This window comes from Odocoileus virginianus, chromosome 23, assembly GCF_023699985.2.
Source record: "Odocoileus virginianus isolate 20LAN1187 ecotype Illinois chromosome 23, Ovbor_1.2, whole genome shotgun sequence".
In the NCBI taxonomy this organism is placed as follows: domain Eukaryota; kingdom Metazoa; phylum Chordata; class Mammalia; order Artiodactyla; family Cervidae; genus Odocoileus; species Odocoileus virginianus.
The window spans coordinates 31,477,201-31,490,529 of NC_069696.1; the positions used below are offsets into that span (position 1 = coordinate 31,477,201).

At 37.2% G+C, this 13,329-nt stretch overlaps 1 protein-coding gene across 3 annotated transcripts in view; it reads right to left on the reverse strand.

Annotated features, from left to right (window-relative positions):
- The window catches only part of ITPR2 (inositol 1,4,5-trisphosphate receptor type 2), a 567,579-nt gene that overhangs the window by 280,444 nt on the left and 273,806 nt on the right, over window positions 1–13,329 (reverse strand). For all 3 annotated transcript variants that reach the window (XM_070453823.1, XM_070453822.1, XM_070453824.1), the window contains exon 32: window positions 12,258–12,383. In XM_070453823.1, the coding sequence (XP_070309924.1) occupies window positions 12,258–12,383 (126 nt within the window). The remainder of the gene's footprint in view (window positions 1–12,257; window positions 12,384–13,329) is intronic.

Sequence of the window (13,329 nt, forward strand, 5' to 3'; positions counted from 1 at the left end):
AGGGAACATCAACAAAGACCGCAGGCTCTGACCTTCAAGTGGGAGTAAATGAGGCCAAAGTTGGTTATCCTGCTAAACAAACTGTAAATTTCCAAGCATGTCAGGGTAGACAAATTGCAAAAGCTAAGATACACAATTGAAACCAAATGAAAGAGTTGGGTAGTAGGAAAAAAAAAAATGGAGTTAAAAAAATTAAAAGAAGTGAGCAAGGGAACAAAGGATGTGAGAAAAGACTCAAGGACTGGGCAGAGAGAGAGAGAACATTTAAATATTCACAAGATTACAATGGATCAGTATAGTGGCCAGATGTTCCAGATGCTCTTAGACAATTCCGAATTTTTACATAATTTATTCTTTTCAATAAGGTGATTAATCAAAAGAGTAAGAAAATGTAATTTAATCAGATGTTCCTTTAAAATCCTGCACACAAGTAAAATCACCAAAGAGAAAAACTCCCTTCTCAAACTGTGTGTCCCAGTGTTTTGTTTTGGAAAATAAGTGTCCACTGAACGGAGAGAGAAGAAAGGGTAGAGGGTTTGTTTTGCTAAGTCACTTTCCCTCCAGTCGGGGCATCTCACCTTTTCCCCATCTATTAAATGACACCTGCCTGACAGGGGTGTTATCAGAACTAAAAGGTCAGTGTGTTCCCAGGTAGCTTAGTGATAAAGAAATTGCCTGCCAATGCAGGAGACACAAGAGACACAGGTTTGATCTCTAGGTTGGGAAGATCCCCTGGAGGAGGAAATGGCAACCTACTCCACTATTCTTGCCTGAAGAATCCCATGGACAGAGGAGCCTGGTTGGCCACAGTCCATGGGGTCACAGGGTCAAACACAATTGAGCACAACACACAATCTCATAGCTATGTAGGGAATGATGCAATTAATGGCAATAAATTATGCTGTTATGTCATCTTTGAGTTATAGTTTTAGCACATAATGCAATGCCTGATAAATACAAGATGATCAATAAATGTTTATGAAATGAATGACCAATTAATTTTTTAATGAAAGAATAGCAGAGAATAAGAAAGGATTCATTTTATCTTAGGTTAACTAAGGGTTAGATTCTATTTGTGGAACATCTAACCTTGGATTAAAATTTAATGTGATCACTGAACTAGTATAAAATTGATTTCCCCATGATGGATATAAAGTAGGATTTATTTCATTTAGTATCTTTACAGCACTGTCTCTTAGTGATTTTTTTCTGATACACAGGATAAAAATACACTAAATTTGGGCAGGTGGCTAAAAATTCCACCATAACCAGCCCAAGGTTGCTTCTTCCTCATCGAGGAAGAACAGCTGACATTTCACCAATTGAATGGGGGTATCTGGAGCTACCATGGAATCACACTGCATTGTCTGCAACTGAACATTTGCTAAAGAACCCCCCAGATTTGTTTTAGTCTGTGGACAAATTAAAGGATTCTACTTCTAGATGAAGGCTTTCCTCAAAATCCTGGCTGTGGAAATTCTAGGTTTACACAACTGTGTGGAACCTATTTCTCAATTTATTTGGACAGGAAATTCACACAAATGTTCAAGATACTTTTTCTGCCACAGATGAATAACTTTCACCTCTAGAGCCTGCATCTTACACTGTGACATTAAGGGCAGGGAGTCTCTTTCCCATAAAGATTAGAAACAGCTCAAATAAAATCACATCACATTAAATTAATTTCATGTATAATACATGAGTTTTTAAAGTTTCTGTTTGCAGACATTATTCATATACTATTATTTCCTATCAAATATTCCTATGTACGATCAATATCTAAACACTTAATTCAAAAGGCTATTCCATAGATTCCACTCTAATGCACCATTATGCTTTAATCTGTTTTTGGAGTGAGGTGAAGTGTGTTAATTGCTCAGTTGTGTCTGACCCCAAGACACTAGCAGGACCGTGCTAGGCTCCTCTGTTCATAGAATTCTCCAGGCAAGAATACTAGAGTGTGTAGAAATTCCCTTCTCCAAGGGATCTTCCCAACCCAAGGATCAAACTCAGGCATCTTGCATTGCAGGCATATTTTTTATTGTCTGAGCGACCAGGGAAGCCCAATCACAGTTTAAACCTCTCCCCAAATCTCTGGTATGTATCATTATTTTTTTAATATTTTAATTTAATTCTATAAGAATGATTCTCAATTTGTAATGTGCTTTACACTGGAAAAAAAAGTCCACCTTTGTTATCCTTTCCAAGAAAAAAATCCATCTTTTGAAATATCTGTCCTCATCTACTTTCAGATGGATTTTACCTCTTATCAGTCAAATTTCATGGACTATCACTTAGGGACATTAACTATTAAATTAAAACTATTAGACTAGGAGTTAGAACAGTGAACCAAAAAGAAAAGAAAAGTCTATACTCTATTAGAACTCTAATTCTAATCAAGAGATACACCATAAATAAGTTAACAAACATATAAGTGGTAAAAATAGAGAAAATAAATAGGCTCCTGAGAAAAATAAAGAGCAAGTAGTACAGGCAATGCAGCGGGAGTAGTAGGTAGAGGGAAGGTTACTATTTTATCTATTAATAAATTGCTTGGAGAACGTCTCTGAATAAGGCCACATTTTAACAAAGAACTGAGGAAATAGCCATGGAAGTTTCTGGGGGAAGAGCAAGTAAAAATCTGTCTCCACAGACAGACACACAGTAGGCATTTAAAACTGTTGGCTGAACAAATTAATATTAAGTGTAATTTCTAGATATAATTATTTCTGAAACTTCTCTCTTTTATATATGATGTCCCTTCTCTCTTGTGCTCTAAAAGTGATTGCTATCTTTCAAAGATGACAAAGTGAGCTAAATAAGTTATCATATATATGCTGCAGCAGCCCTGTCCCTAGGACCGTCTGCAATGATAGAAAACTATATCTGGCACGTTCAAGAGAGTAACCACTAGGCATGTGCTTACTGAGCACTTGAAATGGATTTTTTATCCTATTTTTAAAATTTTTTTTGAATTTGTTACAATATTGCTTCTGTTTTATGTTTTTTGGCTTTTGGGCCACAAGGCATGTGGGATCTTAACTCCCTAACCAGGGATCAAACCTGCACCCCCTGTATTGGAAGGCTCAGTTCTGACCACTAGACTGCCAGAAAAATCTCTTTTATTCTATTTTATCTAGCTAAAATTAAAATTTAAATGTGGCAAATTATTAACCTATCAGATAGGGCAGCTCATACCAGTAACATACCTTTGATCATACAGGCCAAGGAATACAAATCTTAAAGTCATTTTTCATTCCTCCATAGGCAGTAAAAATGTTTTTGTAAATATCTGAGGTAATATCTCATATTTATTTTAATTTGCATTTTTTAATTTATGAGGCCAAACTTTTTCAAACATTTGCTTTATATACTTCCTTTTTATGTGAGTCATCTATGCCTACACTCAATTGGCTTTCTTAGAATTTTAAATTCATTTTTAAAAAAGACAACATATATTGATGTTAAGATAGCAAATGTAGGAACCCTGTAACAAAATAGAAAAACACAAAATGGAAAACAAAAATTATCCACAATTCTAAAATCCGGACAAAACCATGGTTAACATCTTGGAAACTTTTCTTCTAATCTTCTTGCTCTGCCCTATATATTTTACATAATTGAAATAATCCTGGATAATCAGCTTTTTATTCTTCTTCTTATACTCTTTACTCAATCATTAGCACTCTCATATCATTAAAAATCTTCAAAAAATAGTCACAGTGACACTATATCTTCAATCTTGCAGATATATCATAATTTGTTGAACCATTTCTCTATTAATTAAATACGTAAATTATTTCCTACTGTATTTTATTATAAAAGTATGTTGAACTTTCTTGACCATAAGTCCTTGCTATCATTGTTAATTATTTCCTGAGGACAGATTCTTAGAAGGTAAATTACTTGACACATTAAAAAGATATGAAGGGTTTTTTTTAATGTACTACAAAAATGTTCTTCCAAAAGATGGCATAAATCTACTCTCATCAGCAAGAAATGTGAACCAATATTTAGTATTATAATTTTATCTTTTTACTTTTATACTTTGATAGTTATAAATTAGATCTTATTTTCCTTTGTATTTTTTTAAAGTTATTAACAGTTGACTATCTTTTCAGGGATTTACTTGTATGTAACCCAGGAAATGCCTGGATTTGGCCCATTTTATCATTAGATTATTTGTATTTGTCTTATCAATACATATATATGTTTTCTGTGTAAAGGTTATGAGCCGTTTTTTAATGTAGGGTAACTTTTTCTATTTTTATGTTCTTTTATTTTTATGATGTTGAGATACATATATATGTATATATATATATGTATATATATATATGTTTTACATTTTCAAATAGGGAAATGCTTTTTTCATAGCTAATTTCGTCTACTGTATTTATGCTTAGAAATAACACTCTCATCCAAAGACAGATAAATATACACCTACACATCCAACCATTTTTATTGTTTCACATTTATCTATTGCAATTTATACAATTATATGATGTAAGGACAGGAACTAAGTTCATTTCATCCCAAATAGCCAGGTCTCCAAATGTTATTTTGATTTAGTTCAAATCAACAATTTTTATTGAATGCCCTTATTCTATGCCAAGGATGTTCTGTGTACCTGGGATCTATCAATGAACAACAAAATGTATAAAAATCACTAACCTGATGAAGTTTATTATTACTAATTTAATAATCCAGGGGTAAGCAAACTATCATGGGTCAAATCTAGCCATATCTATTCATTTACATTTGTCTATGGCTCCTTTCCCTTCAGTAATTGTTATAAAAGTTGTGATAGGAGCCTGAAAAGCTAAAATATTAACTATCCCTCTCGACAAAAAAAGTTTGCTAATCACTGAAAATCACTGAAAATTACCCATCGCTTCCCTACTAATAGGTGATTAGTTATTATATCATAATATCTTATATAAATAAAAATCATTTTCTGGCTATTTATTCCATTCCATTGATATGCCCACTTAATTCTGTGCTAAAACCACACTTTTTTCAGATTCACTTTTTAAATATTTTCAACTTCATATGACATTTATTTATTCATTCCACGAAAATTGGGAGGTCCCTGGCAGTCTAGTGGTCAGCACTTGATGCTTTCATTGCCCTGGCCCGGGTTCAGTCCCTGGTTGAGGAACTGGGATTCCACAAGATATGCAGTGCAGTCTAAATAAATAATAACATAAATACTGAATATCTATTATGTGTAAGACACTGTTCCAGGTCATATATGCAGCAGTGAACCAAACAAAATCTCTGTCCTTCTTTTGTTGAAGCAGAAAGAAACACAAATACATTTTTTAAAAAAAATCAGGTAAGGATAAGTTGTATAAAGAAAAATGAAGCAGTACTTCCCCAGTGGACCAGTGGTTGAGAATGTGCCTGCCAATACAGAGGACATGGGTCGATCCCTGGTCCAGAAAGATCCCACGTGCCACGGAGCAACCAAACCCAAAAGCGGCAACTACTGAAGCCCCAGCACATAGAGCTAATGCTCGGCAACAAGAGATGCCAGCACAATGAGAAGTCTGTGCACCAAAAGTAAGAGTAACCTGCACTTGCTGCAACTAGAGGAAGGCCACTTGCAGCAACAAAGATCCAGTGCAGCCAAAAATACATAGATAAAATTTTTAAAAAGAAAAATTAAGCTCAAGAAGAGGGTACAGAAGGAAGGGATTGTTACTTAACATTGGGAAGTCAACCAAAGCCTCTCTGAAGACTTTAAGTAGGGGAGGGACCTCAAAGAAGTCATGAGGATGTAGGGTACCTGGAGATGAGTACATCCCAGGCAGATGCAGAGATGCTGAGAAGAGAGTGAGTTTGCCATATGTGAGGAGCAGCAAGGAGGCCACCAGATGCAAGAGAGCTAGGCAAGGGGAGAATGAGAGGACGGTGGGAAGCCAGGGTGAGGTTGGGGGTGGTCACTGAAGAGAGGAGAGCCCAATCATGTACTGATTTTACTCTGTGAGGAGTCTGAGCAGAGGAGGAACCTGAACCAATGTTCCTCTTTTTTAAGCATTATGGCTGCTGTATAGAGAAAAGATGAAGGGAGGGGGCAAGAGAAGAAGCCAGAAAAACAGCTACAGCAATTATCCAGATGAGAGTTAATGGTACTCTGGTGCAGGGTGGCAATGTTCAAAGTATTCAGAGGTAGTCAGATTTTGAATATTTTAAGGTTGGAGCTTGCAGAGTTTGCTCAAGGATTAAATTTAAGAGCAAGAAAATAAGATTTACAGATGACATCAAGATGTTTATGCCTGAATACCTAGAATGAATGATGGCATTGCCATTTACTGAGATGCAAAAGACTTGAAGAGGAATTAATTTTTAGTGGGACATGAAAGTGAGTGAAGAGTTTGAGGTTCAATTGCCAACTGGAGATGTCACGTGGGCAGTGAGATATGTGAGACTATAAGAGGAACAACCCAAGCTTCAACCAGCCTGGGATTAAAGTTAAAAGAGCAGATGAAAACAGCAAGCAAGTGACTGTGGAGACAGGAGGGAGCTAGTTTAAGGTTTGAGCCTGGCATACTTCAATATGTAGAAGCTAGGAAGATTCAGAGGAAATAGCAAAGGAGACTGAGAAGGAAATAGCAAAGGAGACTGAGAAGGAGTGAAGTAGAAGGCTGAGAGTAGGACTGATACCCTGGGGGCCAAGTGAGGACATGTTTCAAGGAGGAACCGATCAACTATTATAAATATTGATGATGACTTGAAGAGTAGAAAGTACTATGTGGGACTTGGGCCAACCAACCATCAGTGAAGAAGAGTCAAACAAGCGTTCCTGCCACAAGGGCACCACCATTATAAATTCAGCATGAAAGTTGAAAAGTAGAATTACAACTGAGGGAATGGTGCTACACACAAAATAATACTTGCAGAATACTTACATTCTTCACTTGCCCACAGTGCTAACTGTTGTTGTTCAACTGCTAATTCATGTTTGACACCCTGTAACCCCATGGACTGCAGCATGCCAGGCTTCCCTGTCCTTCACTATCTCTTGAGTTTTGCTCAGACTCATATCCATCGAGTCAGTGATGCTATCCAACAGGCTTTTTAGAAGGGACTTCCCTGGTGGTCCAGTGGTTAAGAATCCGCCTGCTAATACAGGGCACCTGAGTTTGATCCCTGATCTGGGAAGATCCTACATGCCACGGGGAAACTAAACCCACATGTCACAACTATTGAGCCCGCACACCTAGAGCCTGAGAGTCACAACTACTGAAGTCCACGTGACCTTGAGCCCATGCTCTGCAACAAGAGAAGCCACAGCAATGAGAGAGGCCCACACACCACAGCTAGAGAGTAGCCCACAGCCAAAACCAAAAGCAAATAAATTTTAAAAAGAAGGCCTTAGAATGCGACTTTTCAATGGCTCATTCAACTTAAAAACCAACGAAGAAAATGATGGAATCAATTCATCAAGCAAAGAAAACCTATTGAATTCTACCAAACTAGAGAACCTGGAAGGGGTATTTAAAAGTACATATACATTTTATCTTACTGTCATTTCCTACCTATTTGGTAAGCCAAAGGGAGAAAGTGCTCAAGTGATCTACTTGGAAATGAAATACTCTGATTTGTCTTGTTAAGCAGCGTTTGAAGAGGGAATGACATGACACTGTGCCAGGTGGGTCTCTAAGTTATTCCTCAGTCTAATTTCATCTGCCAGTACATCACTTAGCGTATTGTTGACCATTAGAGAATCTTGGAATTGATAGCAAAATTGGGAACATCTTCAAAAGGAAAAATAGTCTGCGGCTAACACTAACCACAGCTCACCCCTCTCCATGTACCTTCTAATATGACTCAAATCTCCTGACTTGGCAACAACAATCAGTTATGAAGCAAAGAAAAGCATTTCTGCCTTACAAACACTGATTTTAGCTGCACTGACACAGAGATCAAAGTGGGCTGTTGTTAAATGCTCTCTCTAAAAGACAGTAAAACAACTTTTCATAGGCCTAACAGCTTTGCTGTCTGTCTAAATCTGGTGTATTTACAGGACACGGATGCCGGTTCTGTCAGAAAATCAGAATGGAGTAAGTATATGAAACAAGCCAGTGCAAATAAACATGTTTTTTAAAAAATAATAAAAATTAAAACTAAACAAATTTGGTTTAGTAAAAACTATCTTTCGGAAAACTTTTCTTACATGGGTCTTAACAAGATAAAAGACAAAGGAGTACAAACAGGAACATGAAATAAACTAATTAAGGGACTCTTTAGAGAACTTTACCAAGAGAAAACAAAAGGAACTCGGTGGTGCTGACTCCTGAGAAACATGAAGACAAAGGTAGAGGGTGGCATGAGGGCCACTGCATATTAATATTTCATTTGCCTTTTAAACAGGACTGCTCTTCAAATTTTTAATCATCAGCCTTGTGCTGGCTTGGGCTTCCCAGGTGGCACCAGAGGTAAAGAATCTGCCTGCTGATGCAAGAGACACAGAGATGCAGGTTTGATCCCTGGGTCAGGAAGATCCCCTGGAGCAGGAAATGGCAACCCCCTCCAATATTCCTGCCTGAAGAAATTCCATGGAGAGAGGAGTCTGACAGGCTATACAGTCTCGGTTGCAAACAGTCAGACACAACTGAGCGACTGAGCCAGTGCCCATGCGCACACACATACACGTGTGCTAGCTGAACCCTGCCTGAAGCACTGGGTTCCACCCTGAATGCCATGTTTAAAACACTAACAAATTAGAGAGAATTCAAAAGTGTACTGCAAAGAAGCCCAGAAATCTTAACGGAAGAGGAACCACTGAAAGTCATGGAGAAAACAGTAGGAGACATGAGAGCTATCATGACATGCTTGAGAAGTTACTCTGTGAAGAACCCTGGATTCAGCACCCGCAGGCCTTCCAGTTCTGTTACCAGCCAGGCAAGACACCCTATGCTAGCAAATTAATCTCTCGGGAACTTGGGAGCAAAATTATCAGGTCAACCTAGATGATCGTAAGTTCCTTTAAGTTGTATACCTTTATCATTTCAAACTAGATCACTAACAAGGAGACTAGCAAACACCCACATCTTTTCTGAAATGAATCATCCTATGTTGCTGCAAAAGGAAAAATAGGTAAAAAATTATAACATAAAATTTTGGATCAATATAAGACCTTTTAACAAGCAAAGTTTTCTAGTAATGAAACCAATTGTCTCCCCCAAAAAAGAAGACTAAGGTCACTGTTAATGGAAATATACAGGCAGGTGCTGAACACTGAACTGCAGGACTGCCAGTTTCTTTAAACCCTGAGATCCTATGGTTCTTCAGGTCCAATTTACCAAATACCTTTCCTCCAGATTACCTTCACCTTGTCTCAGTGATGGAAATCAGTTGTCCCAGGATTTCATAACTTTGTGATAACACCTGAATTTAGTCCATCTCTACATCAGGTTGCTGTTGCCTGCGTCCAGCTTCACCAACATGGTTTCTGGGTCTTGCCTGTGTTGGGTGGTCCTCATTCAGGTCATCCTCCATATTATTATTGGGTCTTGTGGAAACTACTTTAAATTGCTTTAAAGGCTACATATAACCTTTTAATAATACCAGTGAAGTTACCATGATATGGATAAAATGGATGATAGTACCAACTCTCTTACTAAATGCCATGCCTCTGTTAAGACCTATATACCCATTATCTCATTGAATCCTCCTAGTAACACTATAAAGAATGTATTATTATTGTATTGATTTTACAAATAAGGAAATTCAGCGTCAGAGGGGTAGGTGTCTTGCCCAACAAGATAACTGAGTTATTAAGAGGCAGAATCTAAAGTAATTAGCCTCCAATTAAAATAAATAAAAAGAAATAATAAAAAAACAGAGGCAGAATCTAAATTTTAACTCTGGTCTGACCAATGCCTTTAAAATGCCTAGTCTTAACAACCCTTCTCTACTGCAGTGATTATCAAAGTGTGGTCCTTAAACCAGCATCTTCAGGATCACCTGAAAACTTGTTAAAAATGTAAAGACTTTCACTTACTGAATCAGAAACTATGGGGGTGGGGTCCAGCAATCTGTGTTCTATCAAACCCTCCACGTAATTCTGCTGCTTACTGAAGTTTGAGAATTACTGCTCTACTGAACTGAAAATTTGCCTAAAAGGCCACATTCTACTTACTTACCCTTTTTTTTTGTATTTGAATTTGAAAGTGTGTGGGTAGCTCCTTAAACTTTCTTCAAGGGGAGAAAGACAAATCCTAGATATTGAAAGTCAGGTTTCCTGTCCCTTCCCTGACATAGGAAGGGTGATTCCTTGTTTTTCTCAATGAGGGGATAAGAGAGTCTTGCTTTACATATAAACAAGAGGGAGAGAAACAAGAAGGAAAGAAAAAATGCTTTCTGCAACATAGTTAAGCTATTGTGGTTAGACATAAGGACTGAACAGACCAAGAAGATCCTGAAATTCTCTTAAAGCCTTTAATACTAATAACACTATGTCTACTTAATCAAAATAAAATAAATATCCTGCCTCCACACACACTTTAAAAAAAAATGTACCTCTTAACCTTATGAATAAACACATCAATGGAAAGACCCTTTCCAAGGTAGCATGATCAATGACAGTTATCATCAGCTTTCTTTGGTTTAAAAATAAAAATCCTGTTGCTTTGCAGCTCGTGCTGTCTAGAGAGTGACTCTGGCCTTTTCAACCTTATCTTTAGTCCAGAGCACCGTGCAAATCTGCAAATCAGTCTGCAATATTTTTACTATCTTCCCGCACACTCAATTTTAAACCTCAACCATCAGCATGTAAACCGTTGTTCACTCCAAGGTCTCTGGAGATACTCGTGGCTAGTCATTTAGAAGTGATTTCACAAGGTCACAAGGGTAAATACAAGTGGTATGTAAGTGCTGTGTAAAACAGGATGACTTCTCCACAGGTGCAGGTCCACCTGAGGAAGGGAATGTGTGGCTTTGAAAGTCTACAGAAATAAAGTAAAACAGGAACTGCCTTACTTCACACACGTGTGAACACAGCGGAGCTTGAGCATACTACCCCACACCAAAGTCGAAATAAACACATTCCACCTGCTAACCCTGACTAAATATAAGAGTGCCTGGACTAGAATATGTGATTTATTCTATTATCTAAGATTGGTCCTGGATATCTGGGTCTGCAGTTGTTTCATTATATCCCCTTTGTCCTTCCTCCTTCCAGAAAGGACTGTAAGAAGGCATTGAGATAACGGATAAAATCAGCATCCATCCATGTGGACTCCATTAACCACCCTCCTTCACTACATCTTCAGTACATCTTAATGAGACCCATTAAACCACAGCACTCAGGAATGTAGGTGGCCAAAGGACTGGGACAGGCCACCATAAGTCATAACAGGTCTAAGGAGTTAGCTATACATTATCTTCTAATAGTGAAACCCTTAATTGAACAGTACATTCCACAATTTTACAGGGGAAACTGGAGAAGATCCCCAGCCCCCTGTGAAAAAAAAAAAGAAAACCTAAAATAATAGAGTTTGGACATTTTGATAATTCAGCATGCTTAAAAGGGGCATAAGATATACTAACTAAAATTAAGTGCTATCAAAGATTCCGTCCTTCCTTTCTTCATTCATTCAGTCAATATTAACAGAACAAAAACATATGTTAGACAATATTCAGAAAATGCCAACCAGCTAACATGTGTCCTTCCCAACCCTCAAAAAAAGCCAAACATGAGAAAATGGACTCAAAGTAAAAAGCAGATTGCATTTTGGCTGACATGAGTAAAAACATCAGATGATTCAATTACTGGAACACACTCTCATAAGCAACATCGGGCAGTGTTAGGTTCCAAACAGTATGGCCAAGTACCTATCTGCCTGAAAGCCATAGTCAAGATATCGTGAGATTTCTTCCACCTACAGTTTATAATTGACATGAGGCTGAATAAATTGATCTCTGCCAAATACCTTCTCTAACCAATATAAGATGGCTACTAAAATTCTGTTTACTAATAGACCAATACAATCAGCGGTAAAAATGAAAATGAACACCTTGTTTCCATATACACTGTACTGGCATTTTGTGTACATTAACTCATGAAATCTCACTCACAGTCTTGTGAAACTCAGTCACAACTTTTTGAATATAACAGATGACATCCAAACATAGCGGGTTTAATTTTAAGTTTTCATCTATTAATAGCTGCTTGATTCTATTTAGTCAAAAGCTACATCAACAACCTTACTAAACATGAAGCAGCATTTAATGGTCAAAGCATAACTTACCCTTGCCATATCCACCAAGAAGTTCTCAAATAATTTCCAAATGTGGTTACTTGTGTAGATTTCTTTCATTTCCACTTCTGTGTCAACGTAACAGTGATTAACAAAATTCACATAAGCAATTTTAACCTGTGCCAAGTTTCAAATATAAAAGAAAGTAAGTTTTTTCTACATTCTTCATTTTCAAATATCTATTAGGAACAGTTAAATAAAACTCTTATTTCCTATAGTAAATTATAGTATGATTTGTGTCTACCCAAAGAGCATGCCTATCTCCTTTCTTTTACTATTTCATCCCCTGGCCCAGGGTAAACACAAGACCTAGTATTCTGTTCCCCTGGGCCCAGTGATTGGTGTGAAAATGTGAACTTCATGTAAACCAAGTTTAACATATTTGAGACACCAGTGTTCCCTTTCTCTCTCTCCCCACCTCCTTTTCCCGTCTCTGTCTCTGTCATTCATTCATTCATATTCATCCTCTCTCTCTCTCTCTCATTGTCAAATGGAACAAGGTAAACCTGCCCCAAGATGCCTCTTCTCTGGGTGTGTAGAGGAAAATTATGCTCAGAAAAAAAGGGCATGAGGCAAAACCACAAAGGAAAAGGGAACAAAAAATAGATGGAACTCTGACACTGCTTGAACCTCTTGACTCATCTGAAAAACCATCCTTCAAATTTCCAAATACTGGAGCCAATATATAAAATTCCCTTTTAAAATTTAAACGAGTCTAAATTAGGTTTCTGTCCATTGCAACCAAGAGAGATCTAATACAATGATTAAATATGTTGACTAAATAATACTGTATTGCCATTCAAAAACAATTAAACTGCTATTTCTGAGAAGAAGCAGGCTCACAGTTTACCAAAAAAATGGCACTATTTTAAGATGTATTAAAATTTCTTTCCAGATTTAGCAAAACTTCTCATAAGAGACTGGGATGAGTCTCACCAACATATACCATTACTAAAGTGCATAGGACAATAGTTTTTGTTTTTCTTTCTTTCCTCTTTTTTTTTTCTCTCTCCTTGTCTTTCCTCTTTCTCTTTATGAAAATGTGATGAAGGCTGTAAATCTC